At 41.2% G+C, this 14,376-nt stretch overlaps 1 protein-coding gene across 7 annotated transcripts in view; it reads left to right on the top strand.

The window, feature by feature from the left end:
- P4HA2 (prolyl 4-hydroxylase subunit alpha 2) overlaps window positions 1-14,376 on the top strand; it is a 229,491-nt gene that overhangs the window by 104,448 nt on the left and 110,667 nt on the right. For all 7 annotated transcript variants that reach the window (XR_011205596.1, XM_069244745.1, XM_069244746.1 and 4 more), the window contains 2 exons: window positions 3,618-3,857; window positions 11,079-11,278. Coding sequence is in view for 6 of the 7 variants with exons in the window: in XM_069244745.1 (XP_069100846.1) it covers window positions 3,618-3,857; window positions 11,079-11,278 (440 nt within the window). In the remaining variant the exon portion in view is untranslated. The remainder of the gene's footprint in view (window positions 1-3,617; window positions 3,858-11,078; window positions 11,279-14,376) is intronic.

The following is a 14,376-nucleotide window of genomic DNA, read 5'->3' as shown; positions in this document are numbered from 1 at the left end:
ATGCATCATTGAATATATCACTATCTTCATCTTGAACCATTGTTTGTGGTAGTGTCCTAAAAATGAGTTGCCCTTCAGAGCCTAAACAATATAAAAGAATGTTCTTCTTTCTCTCTTGAGACATTCCATCTTCATCAATTGCTTTGAGGTATGTCAAAAATTCTTCCTTCCATCTAGACCACGGAATGGGTGGGTCTCCTTTTGTTTGTAAAAACTTTGCTGGTGGCTCAAATTGCATGTTGATTTACAAATAAATATCAATATTATTTTAATATATACATATATATAGTCTTTATTTACTAGAATTCAACAAATTGAGGATCTTCGCTCTGGTAATCAGTCTTAAAAATAATAGCAGGCTTTTAATACCTAAGCCTACTTAAGTCCATTTAAAAAAAAAACCATTCCTTCTAAATGTCCACAAAGAAATAACACAGAGCGCGTTTTCGCATTTGGTTGTAAACAACAGGAACTGAACACGGCGAGCGTTTCCTGAACGTGCTCGCGCAGGAAAGCTTCCCCGGTTGCTAAGCAACCCTTACAGTTGTTAGATTTGCTTCCCGTAATTAATTCAAGAAAAACAAAGGCCAAATATACTTGCCCTTAAAGCAAATAAGGCACGCTTCCCACTTAGCGTCGTATGTTAATCTCCGTATGAAAATAGATGTCCTTTCCTTCCGACGTCTTTTATTGATACCAACGGCTCGCTGACTCTCACAAGATGAAATTCTCTCAGCACGAATACCACCGGAAACAACCTGAATGGGTCCAAAACCCTCGTCGCCAATTTCTGTTGTATCGAAGACAAAGGAACCAGGTCGTTTTTTATATTTTATTTCCCAAATGTAAATACGTCCGTCTTGTTCCGTTTCCAACTTCCAATGCCCGCGTTCACCCCCAACATTCCACTCCCTCCTTCCCACGTAATTACATTCTCCTTCTGTGTTCTTTAAAGAGACCACAGTATGAACAGAATATAACAACAATCCTTCCCACTCTGAAAGATTGTAGGGAACTGTAGCCCGTAACATAACAAAAAGAAAACCCCCTCCCAGATCGGAGTGAATCAAAAGGAAAAACGGGGGCTGAAATATCTCTGCAAGTTGAGCAAAATAAGAAAACACTTTTGCTTTTATGAATTAGAATTGAGTTGTAATTTCCTTAATACTCCCCTCTAGGAACTCAAATTACTCAATAAAAACGCATATCCTTCCCCCTTGTGGCAAGTTTGATCTTTTTTTTTGGATTTTTGTTAAATTTAGTTTTCTTATGTTTACATGGTGCTTTGAACTTCCCACATGTACGCAGAACTTAAGCACTTGACGGTGAGCATTAGACACTTTATGATCCAAATGCTTTTGGGATGTAAATATAAAAATGAAGAAACAGACAAACATTTTAGGAATTCTGGGAATTTTTCACTGGTTCCACTGAAGTGCAAAACCAATTTGTGAAAAAAAACATCAACTTCAAAGTATATTCTACAAAAATCTTGACAATTCATAAATTTCACCCACAAATATTTTGCCATGTATATAATGACTAAATTCCGATGCATCGCATCCAGCATGTATAGGAGGACTGCTTCAATTTACTATTCTAACTTCTAATAATCTTATCATAATTGATGGAAAGTGTTTAATAGTGAGATTAGGTGCAGGTCGAAATGTTTAGTTGGGAGGTGTTTATATAATGTAAACATTTGTTATGTTTTGCTCATATCTCATTTTGGTACGGCTCATCAGTGTGAACAGCATGTCCTCCTCTGTCTAACATGCTGCTTACTCTCACTCTACCCATCCTACCCTGCCCATCTTTCTGCCTTTTCAGTAATCCATTGACGTTTAATGCACACCTCCACAACGGTAATAATTGACTAGCTCTCCAATTAAAGCAGCAACACCCACCTCCTGTGCCTAGGGAATATTCTAGAAAAGGCTCTTACCACCTAACTCCAGGTGTCCATCAAAGTTTGCTGTTAGCTTTAGGCCTCCAGACCCAAGTTCTACCTTGCTGTTGCCAATTACAGGCTTCATCTTTGTTGAAAGTCTTCAACAACAAGGAACAGTCTGGCATCAGGGAATTGACTTAAGGATACAATAGGTGACCCCATTCTGTTTACCCTCAGCATGGAATCTCTGGAATGTCTATTGAGACACACCAATAAGCTGATGATACCGAACTATAATGTAAAGTGTAGTCTGCTAATGACATAGACAGAGATCAGACCTTGGCACTGGCAAACATGGATTGCAGCTGTCTGAAATTCGGAGACTGGGGTCTTAATTGTAAATGTCAGTTTCTTCTAAATCCTGATCAAAGCTGAGGTAGTCACTGGAACCTCAGAGAAAACATAGACTCCAAAGTAACCTACACACAGTCATATTAAAGAAGAAGCCTGGATAGCACTGTCGAGTGAAGTGCAGAATCTGCTGCCCAACTAAACCTACTTTACTGTTCAGACACTCACCCTGTCCCACACTGAAGGTATCAGTGCCCTGCTTCCCAGCCTTCATGGCACTTCAGTTTCCACAATGAAATCTGGGCCGTATTCTACATTCTTCCCTGGTGGCATAAGGGCATGTGTGCCCACTTTGTGACCCCCCCACCACCTCCCCTGGGCAAAATGGTATTACAGAAGAGGTTGAAGACACTTGTGCATTTTCTTCCGTAATACTGAAAGTGCTGCCGCCAATGCTGTCAGTAGAGTATTTTCCTCATTTCCATGGCAGTTTATGGAAGTGAGGGAATCTTTTTCCCTCTATGCCCACCCAGTATTATAGACACAAGAGAAACGGGCACATAGGTGGCCCACTCAAATCGCACCACAAAAAGGTGGCACATTGTTAGAGTACCTCCGGAAGCCAGCCCTCTTTAGGGAAGGAAAGGTGGCCCATGGATCCCCTCAGACATCCCCCTTCAGGCTTGTGTCTGCAATGAGGATCTCTCTCCCATCTTTAAAGTGCAGGCGGCATGCCACCTGCACTGTGAAACATGGAACGGCTTTGAAGCCACCATTTTGTTTTGCACTAAATGTGCTGGCCCCAGGGCATTTATTGTATCACTGTTTGCAACACAAACAGGGAAGTACACCCTTTCTATAATACGGCATGTTAGTGGAATGTTGACTGAATTAACATTATTTGACAGTTACAGAAAATTTACCTCATGGAAATAAAGTGCAGTTAGGTGTATACTTATATTTGTTAATTAAGACTGAGAAAATAAACTTCCCCTTTGCTAATTGCTTTAAGATGACATTACACATTGCACCAGAAATTAATACTTAAATACACATTTACAGCAATTCACAAGTGCTGTAATAACCTTGAGCAAGAAAGTGATTGGTTGGATGGAGAAGCAGGTTTGGTAAATCACCACAATAAAGTGCTGCATGTTTGGTGTTCTGTTTGAACCATTGGTTCAGACAAATGCATTATTGGGAATAATGTGTAATATAGTTTCAAACTGGTACCCATATTTTTTTATCATGTTCCGCTATGTAGCAACATGTGTCAGAGATACCAAAGGTTCCAATATATATGTGTTGCTTTTATGTCCTTGATTTCATTCTGTTAATCTTGAACATGTCTTTTTTTGTTTCACTTTGATTTTAGGAACACAGTATATTTCCTCTTTATCAGCTGATGATTGCTTTGGAATGGGGAAAACCGCTTATAATGATGGTGATTATTACCACACAGTATTGTGGATGCAGCAAACTTTAAAACAATTGGATGAGGGAGAAGATGCAGCTGTCAGTAAGGTGGATGTGCTCGACCATCTCAGCTATGCTGTCTTCAAGCTCGGGGATGTACAGAGGGCCATGGAACTAACCAGGCGTCTAATCATTCTTGGTAAGAAACAGTTACGTCACTTGCAAATCAAAAATGAATACTTGAGCATGGTCAAAAAAATGAATAGAGACCGATCTGTAGAAGTGTCTGAAAGGACACCTTTTACCTGGAAATGCATCTGTTCAACATTCACTCTGAATGTGGCCACTTATATGCACATTTCATTGACTGTTCTGTTCTACAAAGTAAACTTCAGTATGCTTTGTAGTGGCAGTATGAAGCCCAATGGTGTTGTCCTGTTCGGCTTCTGAGGGAGTCAGAAGGGATAGGGGCAAAACAACAATCCGGCAATACAGTAATCTCACTATTAAGTGGGAAGTAGCCGACCTATATGTTTTGGTTCCCCTTTCCTGGACTAAAAATTGTGAGACTTGCAGATCAGTCTTTCTGGGTAGTCGCCCGCCCAGGATTTATGGGAGTTCACTCAGGCGGAAAATTGATATCACTATTTGTGTTTTGGATTGGACAGAATACAGAGTACACCTCCAACCCTCCCTCACGCCAACAAATTCTATTTCAAATTAGCTGCAGCTGTCATTGTTTTTAGGTCGAGTGTAGCGTTCAACGTGTTGTGTACTTTTAGTATACTTGTAATATGGGTTCAAGCAAATTCAAGCAATTTCATTTGTTGGTTCCAGGGTCCTTCAAAAATCCTTGCTTGCTAGTGGTCAGTTCTGCCTCTTTGTCCTGTCTTTTTCTCTTTGGGAGCAGCACAAAGTACTGTCTTATTACGCTATGTCCTGTTTATCTCTTCTGTGTGGGACTTTTTTTCTTTAGAATTTGCCTGTTGGTCTTACTCTGTGGGTGCTTGTTCAGTTCCTCCTCCCCACCTGCTCCCTCTGTAAACATAAACCAATAGCAGTGGGGGGGGAGGGGCTTTTCCAGGGCCAGCTCGCTCTTGCTCTATTCCTTTTGTTATTTTCAGTCTGTGTGGCAATAAAAGTCCAGTCAGTAATTTACAACGCTAAGAGCTCTAACTCCAGCAAACACGACACCACTGCATTTTAAATGCTTGTTTTAGTTGCTTTACGACCAGACCATGTTTTGGTAATGTTCCCTTTTGTTCTTTTTTATTTTCCGTGCACACGTTTTGGTGTTAGTTAATCTTTGCCTGTAAATTTCATTTAAATCTGGTCACAATAAAGATAGTTATCTTTATTGTTCCCTTTGCCAGTTCTCTTCACACTCTTTTGTTGTGCAGGCATCTTGGTTCCATCAAGAGGGAGGTGGAATTGCATGTTAATTATTTGTCTGCCCAACATAGCCTTGCATAATATGGCTCACAAAATGCGGGTAAAGCAGTCTTTACTCCTAAAGCACTCTGGAAAAAGCACAGCTAGTGGTAGATGAGCGAATATTGCTAAATTACAAAACTATTTAAAACGCATACATTATTTATTAAAAGCAAGTCTAAAAGCTGAGATCGTAAATGAAGGCTTCCAGTTAAAAAAAAACTGCAATACTGTGACAATCCTGAGCCATTCTCAGTACTTCAGTGTGCTTTCCATAACTGACTCCCAGCTCCATAAAATGAACGCTCCACTATTGAGGCAAGCCCTCCCAAACAATGTTGTCTTATTCCTCCTGCCCTCTGCATCCACCCACCCCATTCCTCCCTCTCTCCCTGGCACCGTACAATGACACAATTCACTCACCCTGTATAGCATAACGTCCGTTTAAAACCACACCAACCACCCTGCATGGCACCTCGCCCCTCCTAAGCCATACCGCTTCCTCCAGCCTTCTAAATCCCTATATGCGTAATCCTACATTTCGGCCTCTAACCGCTATCTTTATAATTAAATCCCACAGAGTAGAGAGCAGTTACTGTATAAATAGGTACACATTTTAAATTAAAAGCCAAAAGTTGAAGTCCAAATAGCAAAGTTTGTAAAATAGCAGCAAATCAATCCTTTAAGGGAACATTCAATCCCACTGCGGGCCTATTACCTATTGGTGGCAGGTTAGGTGGCAGGTTTTTATGAGGTTATCCCCTCTAGGGGCTAACAATATAGTTACCTAATCATATTTCCAACAGATGATATTTTATTATAAGGCTTTGTAGAAGCCATTTTAAGCATCACAGTGTAATGCCAACAGTTTATTTTTGTAAATGTTTATATCAACATTGTATATGTATTAACAATTTCTCTATATTACAATTATATCCATAATTCAGGCATAGTTAAAATATTTACTGTACTATTCCTGTCTGAACACTCTTGGTATATTTGGGTGACGCTTATAGTTTATTACTGTTAATAGGTGTCTAGTGTATTTCTTGAGAAAACTGTATATGCCATCCAGCAACTCTAATGGTTAAGTGGTGAAATTGGTATTGGATTAGAATTAGCGTGGCAGATTTAAATTAAAATGCTAAATGCAAACATTTACATTTTTTGCTACAGATAGAAAAAAAAGAGAGATACTGTAGTTATATGCAAAACCACTGGAATTATATAGCAGAAAAAGGCAAAATTATAAAGAAAAGTTAACCAATTTATATAGCAAAAAAAGCCAGGTATAAATTTACAATGCCAATACCTCTAACTCAAAAAAATGCGAGACCTTTTGCATTGCAAATGCTTGTTTCTAATTGCCAAAGCATAACAAATTGAAAAAAAGTATTTCTTGTTGAAATATGAGCTCCCACCTTTCATGACTGCCTTTATTATGGTAGGTCAAATGAATGATTGGCTAATAGAATATAAAATCTTTTATTGAGCAGGCCGCAGAAGCGCACACTCTCAACTGTAACAGATGTATGCTTTTACAGCACCTCATGTGTGTCCTATAACCTGTTAGCAGCTTTGCCTCCTTCAGAATCACAATTGTAAATGTCTTTTGTTCCAGTCATCTTGTTACTGCCTTGTGCGTGGCACCCTTAATGACAGAAAATGTTGCACATAGTCTGTCCTGGACAGACACAGAATAACCAGTCTAAGAGGTTTCCATATCCCCTTTCTACACACCTTGTTTGTGTTGCAGTTATGTGTGTAATTTTTCTTTAACTCTTCACTTTCATCGTGTTTAATGCAAATACAGTTCATAAGTATGTATTTTGTTGAAAACGAAACATCTGACTACAACACTTGTATCTGGGTCTCTGCCCTGTAGACAGTTGTACAGAAATAGTCACTTCAAACCATTTGCTTTGTTATGTGCATTCCTATTTTAGCATTTAATTCAGCAGTGCAAGAGGTACTCTGGATCAGAGGTCTGCATAGGGAGAGTTTGTGATCATCTCAGATTGGAAGGAAGGGGCAACAGTTAATGCGAGCATCAATAGATCCATCTAATAAACTCCTAAGAGTACTGGACATTTGCCGAGTGAGTCTAAGGTACTCAACGTCAAGTTGAGGTAACAATAGGCTCAACTGGAATAAACCTGCAGCAAGAGCAGAAGCTACAACTGTATCTACATGGATGTCCTAGCTGATCTCAAATAGGAAAAAGATGGAGACCGGCGCATGGTTAATTGTGCTATACTTGGTGCAGTCAGAAAATTGAGCAGCTTTAACTACTCATGTCTGTAATCTGCACCGGGGCCAACAGCACTAGCATAATACCCATGCTCTGAAGCCTGCAGGGTTGGTTTGCCATTGCTCAATTCCGCAGTTGTGGAGACTCGCCCACCTAGGTGTAGCTAAGCACTGCAGAGACTTGCATGCATCTGCCTGGCTACAGCACACACACACCTATCTAACAGTTCACACTCGGGCAATCATAGCTGAGGAGTGGACTTTGCAAGACATCGCCAGCTTGTGCTTTCTGACAAGCCCTCAGCTGGGTCTTAGAGCCTTCAAATGGGTTAATGGGCTAATGAGGTGAATCAGTATCCCTCACAAGCTTTAGTTTAACACATTGTTACACACATTCCTTCAAATACACACTTCCATGTTCTTTTTTTTTAATCTTTACAATGAAATCCATGCTCAAAATGTGTCGTTTGATACCCTGGTAGAGTGGACAAGAAATCAGAAGTGTATTTATGAGTGGACTTAGGAGTTTGATTTATATTAAATTATAAATGTAATGAAATGGTTTTTACTGTCCCCCCACCCTCCATTTGTGAGCCTTCAATATCTGAAATGTGATCTTTAAAGTAGCTGGGGTCTGCTGACCAGACTTCAGTTACATCCATCCCAAAAAAAAATAATGCTGAAAAAGTGTAAGTAGGACACACGGGTAAGTCAACTGTAATGTTGTGCAAAGGTTTTGTGCAGCTGCACGAAGTTCACACTTGGAGTATAGGAGCAAAGGAAGTATTTTCTCCCTTGTGCTTTAAACCATAAAATGCTTTAGTAATCTTTGTTTGTGTAGCACATGCATTTGCTTTTTTTTTATTTATTTTTTACCGTAATTAGTACGGAAACCCCAATTGCCTAACCTCTGATAGGAAAATGTCACACAACACATGTAAGTTTGTATTAGCAAAATCAATGGAACCATTAGATGTTTATTTATCTGCACTGCATGTTTATATTTTAAATTGTTTATTGTTGCACGTCTGAATCTTGGCAAATACTATTTGCAGTCCTTCATTATCTTCCTGTTGTAGACACATTGTTTGTCACTGTTCAAGCTTAAATACCTTAGGGCTGAGGTTGCCAACTTCTGTGCTTCGAAAGCAAGCTGACAAATTGAGTTTGCAAATGATGGGGATCCTGCTCCAACATAACCATCTCACATATGCTTGTAAAAGAAAACCCATAAAATTCGTTTCCTTATAATGAAGGCATTCCTCAGAGTAGTGGAGCTGTGCAGAGCACAGATATGTAAATATGGGAAGGTTAATGGAGATTTTCTTTAATGCGACATGGGACTAACTGAGCAGTTCATAAGAACGGTTTAGACAGAAAGGCAGAACCAAGCCGTTGCCACATTGCTATTAACATATCCCTAAGACCAGTGCTTAATTTGTAAATAAAAAGGTGCCGGTGCCCAAAGGCCTACTCAAACATGCAGCTGCTGCAATTAAATGTAAGAACACGGAATACTGAGGCAGCGTAATCCTGAAGCCGTCTCGGGCCTCTTCATTCCAAATAAAGGCACTCTCTGCCCCTTCAGCTCACTCTTGCAGCTTTTTACTTTCTCCCTTTGTGACGCCTTTTCGTTTTTCCCTTCATCCGTCTTTCCCATATGTGCCTTTTGCTTGCAGCAAATGCTTGAGGCAGAAGAATAAGCCCCGGCCCTCAAAAATAAGTGCCGGTGCTCAGCACTGGAAACAACAAGCACAAATTAAGCACTGCCTAAGACAGAAAATGAGTGACTTTATTGAAAATATTGAGCAGAGAAAGTGCAATAATTTTAGTTTAATTTTTCAGAGTAACAATAATCACAGAATGCTTGGCTCACTCTCAGTAGTGAACGGAATGGACCCTGACTATAAGAGAAGACGTGTCTGCTTGCCTGAAAAAATAATATTTGCCTGAGAGTTTTCTCTCTTATTCTGCTTTCCAACTCCCAAACTGGAAAGTTAGTGCCAGTCTTTCGCTAGAACACAGGGAAGCATGAAGACATAGGGGTCAGGGCGCTGCCAGTAAAACTTGCTTGTCCTCTGGAACTTCTCTCCAAAAGCTGAAGAGCATTGAAGGTTTCTAAAACAGTGGAATGTGTGTCCATCTGAAAGAAAATGTGTAGCCTGGGTGTAACTGCACGTGTTACTTACCTAGGCAGCTTCTTTACTCCGAAAGTGAAGTAGGTCCTTTGAATCCAGGGAGCTTGTGCTGCTGCAGGAGATGCCCAATAGCCAGGTGTAATCAAACATTTTGCTGTTGAGTTGAAGGTATGTGCCATGCTTCTTCAAAACTTGACTGGTGTCAGTAGTATTTTCAAAACCGTGTTTGTAGGAGTGGAACAAGATGCCACGTTTTGCCCCCATCTCCTGAAAAAGTCTCAACCTCATAGTCAATATTTAAGCAGTTTGTTCCCCCTCTGAAATGTTGTCTGTGAAGTTCGAGGCAACAAGAGCACCACGAAAAAGGAATATCCAAGGAATATGCTACAAGTCTCAGTCCTCCTCTTCTGAAATATTATGACCTCCCGGATCCTTTGGAATGACAAAGTAAACTGTTAGACGGGGCGAACTGTCAGCACTTACTCAATCACACTGACTCGGGGCTGTCCACGAAGGGTTCCAAGTATAGGTCTCACGCGCCCTTTAACATTATTGATTAGTGGTTTTTTTTGCAATAGCTCCTGTTCTTTACTTTAGATTATCTTAATGTTTGCATTCGTGTGTCATTTTTAACTAACTACACTTGGAAATTCGTCTTGTTCCTATATTGCATAGTTGTTGGTAGTGTACACTTGCATGCTTCTCTAAGGAAGAACTTGTTGCTTGTCCAAAGCTATTAAGAGTCAGACAGTTTTTGGTTACAGAATCTGGTTGCCTAATAAGGGTGAAAATGCTTTGCTCCAAAGTAGATCTCACCTCGGTAATAGCCTTTATGTCTCAAAGGTTAACAATCCAGTTTCCTCGATCTTATTTTCCGTCAAAATAGGCAAAAAATCATGAACCTGGAACAATTAACATGAAATCATTGTACAAAACCTCTGCCTCTGTGAGGGCTTCCTAAAATATTTACTACAATTTATGTTATAGATGTTTTTTGTGACTTGTTTTTCGAATAAACATTGCAGCAAAATCAGACAATGAGGCATATTCAGAACCACAATGAAGGTGAAATGTCTTGTGTAGTCCCCCACCGGGTGGGGTCCATCACCCCCAGATCAACCGCAGATGTTACCTTGTTGGAGTCCCTACAGGTCCAACCCCAGATTTCCAGGACAACCTTTCATCAGAACTACCAGTCCTCCCCCTATAAACACAAGCTCCTCACTCGTCATTCATATTTACTGATAAGAGAGTAGCCTCCTGTGACAGGGTAGGGGAAGACCACGGCGAACCATCATTCGTCTCACCCACCCCTCCCAAGCACCCCACCATCTCACTCCAAAGTTCCAGAGCCCGTTCCACATTCTCGTCTGTCCGCACTCACCTTAACCGACATTCCTCTGCGGCGCACCACTCGCTCAGATCCGCCAACCATTTGTACCAGGGAGGGGGTGAAGGGGCTATCCAGTGTATTGCTGTGTTATAGATGTTATTGAAAATGGCAATCTGCATATGAATATGAAAGAGAATTATTGAGTTAGTACCGGTTCTGTCATGTACTTCACTAACCTAGTTTTATTTTATATCGTTGCTTGTTTTAGATTCTAGTCATGAACGAGCAGGAAGTAACTTGCGATATTTTGAGAAGATGCTGGAGAAAGAAGAGGCAGAGAAAAATCAGAATGAAACCTCAACAGCTGAGCAAGCAGCAACGCACGCTGGGATTTATGCCAGACCGTTGGACTACTTGCCGGAGCGCGAGATTTATGAAGCACTTTGCAGAGGGGAAGGAGTTAAAATGGTAGGAACGTATTGGTTACTGACTGTGCGCGAGGATGATTTTGTTCCGCATAATATGTTTAAACATTGATTGCCCCAGGAACCCTTTTAGCCAAGTTGCTAATATAGCAAACGTGCTTCCCTAATTTGAAATAATCCTGTGAGACACACACCCAGCAGATGGTAGTTTATATCAGTTCTACTCCTGTCTATACTGAACATCTTACCTCGCTGCCCCCGAACACAGAGCTCATGTGGACTTCTTTAGGTAGGTTTAGAACTGCCCTGTATTTGTCATCTGGGTCTGCTCCGTAAAGTCCTCATGCTGCACAATTGACATGTTTGGCAGTCTGCCATATAGTAACCTTGAAGTCACCTCGGTATGACTTTTTTTATTATTTCCATATATCTAGCATTGCACCTAGTACAACGTGCGGTCTTCATTTTTAGCAACGTAATCTTTGGCTACAATCCGAGCTGATGCTGCTCTCTTCACCCTTATGCCTAAAAAAAAAATTATTATCACAGTTGTGGTAACTTTTCTGTGTGGTCAGAATTGACAGGCTTAAAATTACATCATTTGATGTAATTAGATGCACCTTCCCCCTGACATAATGTGATGCCCAGACATGCCATGCCTCATTCTCCAGGTGCATTACTCCGTAGTTGAGGACATTGGGAATTTTCGGTATTGTTGTGGGGCGGGTACTATACTGCCCCGGGTGACATATAATGAGACCTACTGATCTGCACCCAAAAGTACTTGGTGCAAGAATATCAGTCCATATTTTAACAGGTGTGTAAACGCACCTGGGAAATAAATCAGCACAGAGAAGGAAGCAGACGCCTGGGGCACAGAGCACCACCAACCATCCCCTTCTAAACCCTCGCTCATCACGGCCCCTGCACAGTGATCCTCTGTGTCCTCCCTCAAATTTACCCTCTGATCCTGGCAGGGGGTATATGTGAACGGGAAAAGTCTCTGGTGCATTACCTGTGGAAAAGGGATCATAACTACAGGGCCAACAGGTTGTTCCCATTCTGAGGGCTTTTACTCTTAATGGAATCATTTAGTGGGGAGATATCACGTAAAGTCATCTAATCCATGGCAAGTATCTCACCCACCTTTAATCCGACGAACCTGAAATGAGGTCCAAGGTCCTCAGACTATTTTGTGTGTAAGATTTTCCAAATGGATTGCATCTGTGTCATCCATGCAGAAGACCTTACAGTGCCTACAGGACATCCTAATGAACTTCCTGGGACAATTACTGCATCAGAAACCAGTGGTCCAGCTCGGTCTTTGCAGCTCAAATCCACAAGCTAAGCTGAGTTGCACAGTGATGGTGATGCCGTCTATGCGGACATAAAATCTTCACCGAGATGAAGAAAGCATCCAGGGCATAGGAAAGGCAACCGGCTAGATGTTACAATTATTACACATATTGTCAGTAGAGATCAATTATTTTTTGTTTTGTCTATTTGAAGTAGAGGTAACTGGCACAAGAACGGTATTTGTAGCACTGTAGCGCACCATCCTTACGCGTCCAACCTGTTCACCCAAAGTGGCTCACCGGCTCCGTGACTGATACTTCCTTATTCACTTCATCTTCATTAAACAGGGTGCAGGTGTGCAGGCATGAAGAGAGGACGGCAGATTCCGAATTACTGTCAGTACATTTTTTTTAAAAAAAGGACCAATTGAGTATCGTCGGCATAGGAAATGAGTGATAACCCATAGGGTTCCACAGTCTTTGCCAACGAGGCCATATAAATGTTAAAAAGTGCAGGGCTCAGTGACGAGCCCTGTGGAACACCACATGTCAGGGAGAAGATATCTGAGTAGTATGTCTGATGCAGGACTTGAAATGTCCTCTGATCAAAAAATGATGACAGCCATTTAAGGCAGATGCCTTCAAAGCCCATTTGAGTGATTCTGCATAGAAGGGTCTTATGGTCCACAGTATCAAACCCAGCACTCAAATCAAGAAGAATGATGGCTGCATGTCCACCTGCATCTAAGCGGCATCTAGTGCCTTCAGTGACAGCCAGGAGGGCAGATTCGGTGCTGTGGAGTGGTCTAAAACCCATTTGAGTATTATGAAGAAAAATATGTTTCTCCAGAAAGTCTGACACCTGGGAGTTAACGTGTTTCTCCATAATTTTAGATGCAATTGGGAGAAGAGCAATTAGTCTGTAATTGCTGAGTGAGGTTGTGTCAAGATTAGGTTTTTTTAACAGGGGCTTGACCACAGCATGTTTCCAGTGTTAGGGAATGTGTCCAGAGGACAAAGAGTCGTTAAGAATTTTAGTTAAAACCAGCGTTACGACATCAGGTCCTGAGGCTAGGGTAGAAGGAGGGGATGGATCCAAAGGGGACCCAGATTTTATAGTACGAAGATACTTCTCCACCGACTCCTAACGAATAGGCTGAAAGAGAGACTTGATCGTCAGTGTACAGGACCGCCTTATCCACATTGATAAGAGTTATTGAGAAAAGTTGCCTGAATATCAGATATTTTCTTTTGAAAGAAGCAGGCTAATTCTTTGCTATGTTCCTTAGAGCCTTCTGTCATATGTTTGCCAGAGGGAGACTGAGTCATTTCCTTGACAATTGAAAAGATCTCTTTAGGGGAGTGGGAGGACTGTTCAATCCTAGCGGTATAGTAGGATGCCTGCGCTGCTTTGATTTCTAAATGAAAAGATCGAGTCAGATCTCTATAAAATGTTTTTAGGCCAAGGTTGTATGACTTCCTCCATTTCCTCTCCATCCACTTGCATTCTTTTTTAAGCACTACAGATGAGGGGAAAACCAAGGAGATTTCTTTTGGCGATTAGTCTTGGTAATGATCTTAGTAGGTAGTACGATGTCTAAGGATTGGGAGATCCATTCATCAAAGCTATCTGCGGTGTAGGATAGGCCAAGAAGTGATATAGCCTGCAGATTTGTAAGAGTGTCTATCCAGTCTTTCTTGTTCAGCCTAGACATCTGCCGAATAGTTAAGTGGCCATCAGGCTGGAGGACTGAGGAGAAAGGAGTCCGAAAAGTCAATGTGATTAAAAATGGTCAGTCCAGGCCAAGGGAAGGGGGGCCTCAGCTACTATGTTGGCCAGGTTGCT

Source organism: Pleurodeles waltl, chromosome 7, assembly GCF_031143425.1.
Source record: "Pleurodeles waltl isolate 20211129_DDA chromosome 7, aPleWal1.hap1.20221129, whole genome shotgun sequence".
Lineage (NCBI taxonomy): Eukaryota > Metazoa > Chordata > Amphibia > Caudata > Salamandridae > Pleurodeles > Pleurodeles waltl.
This window is presented reverse-complemented; position numbering and strand designations above follow the sequence as displayed.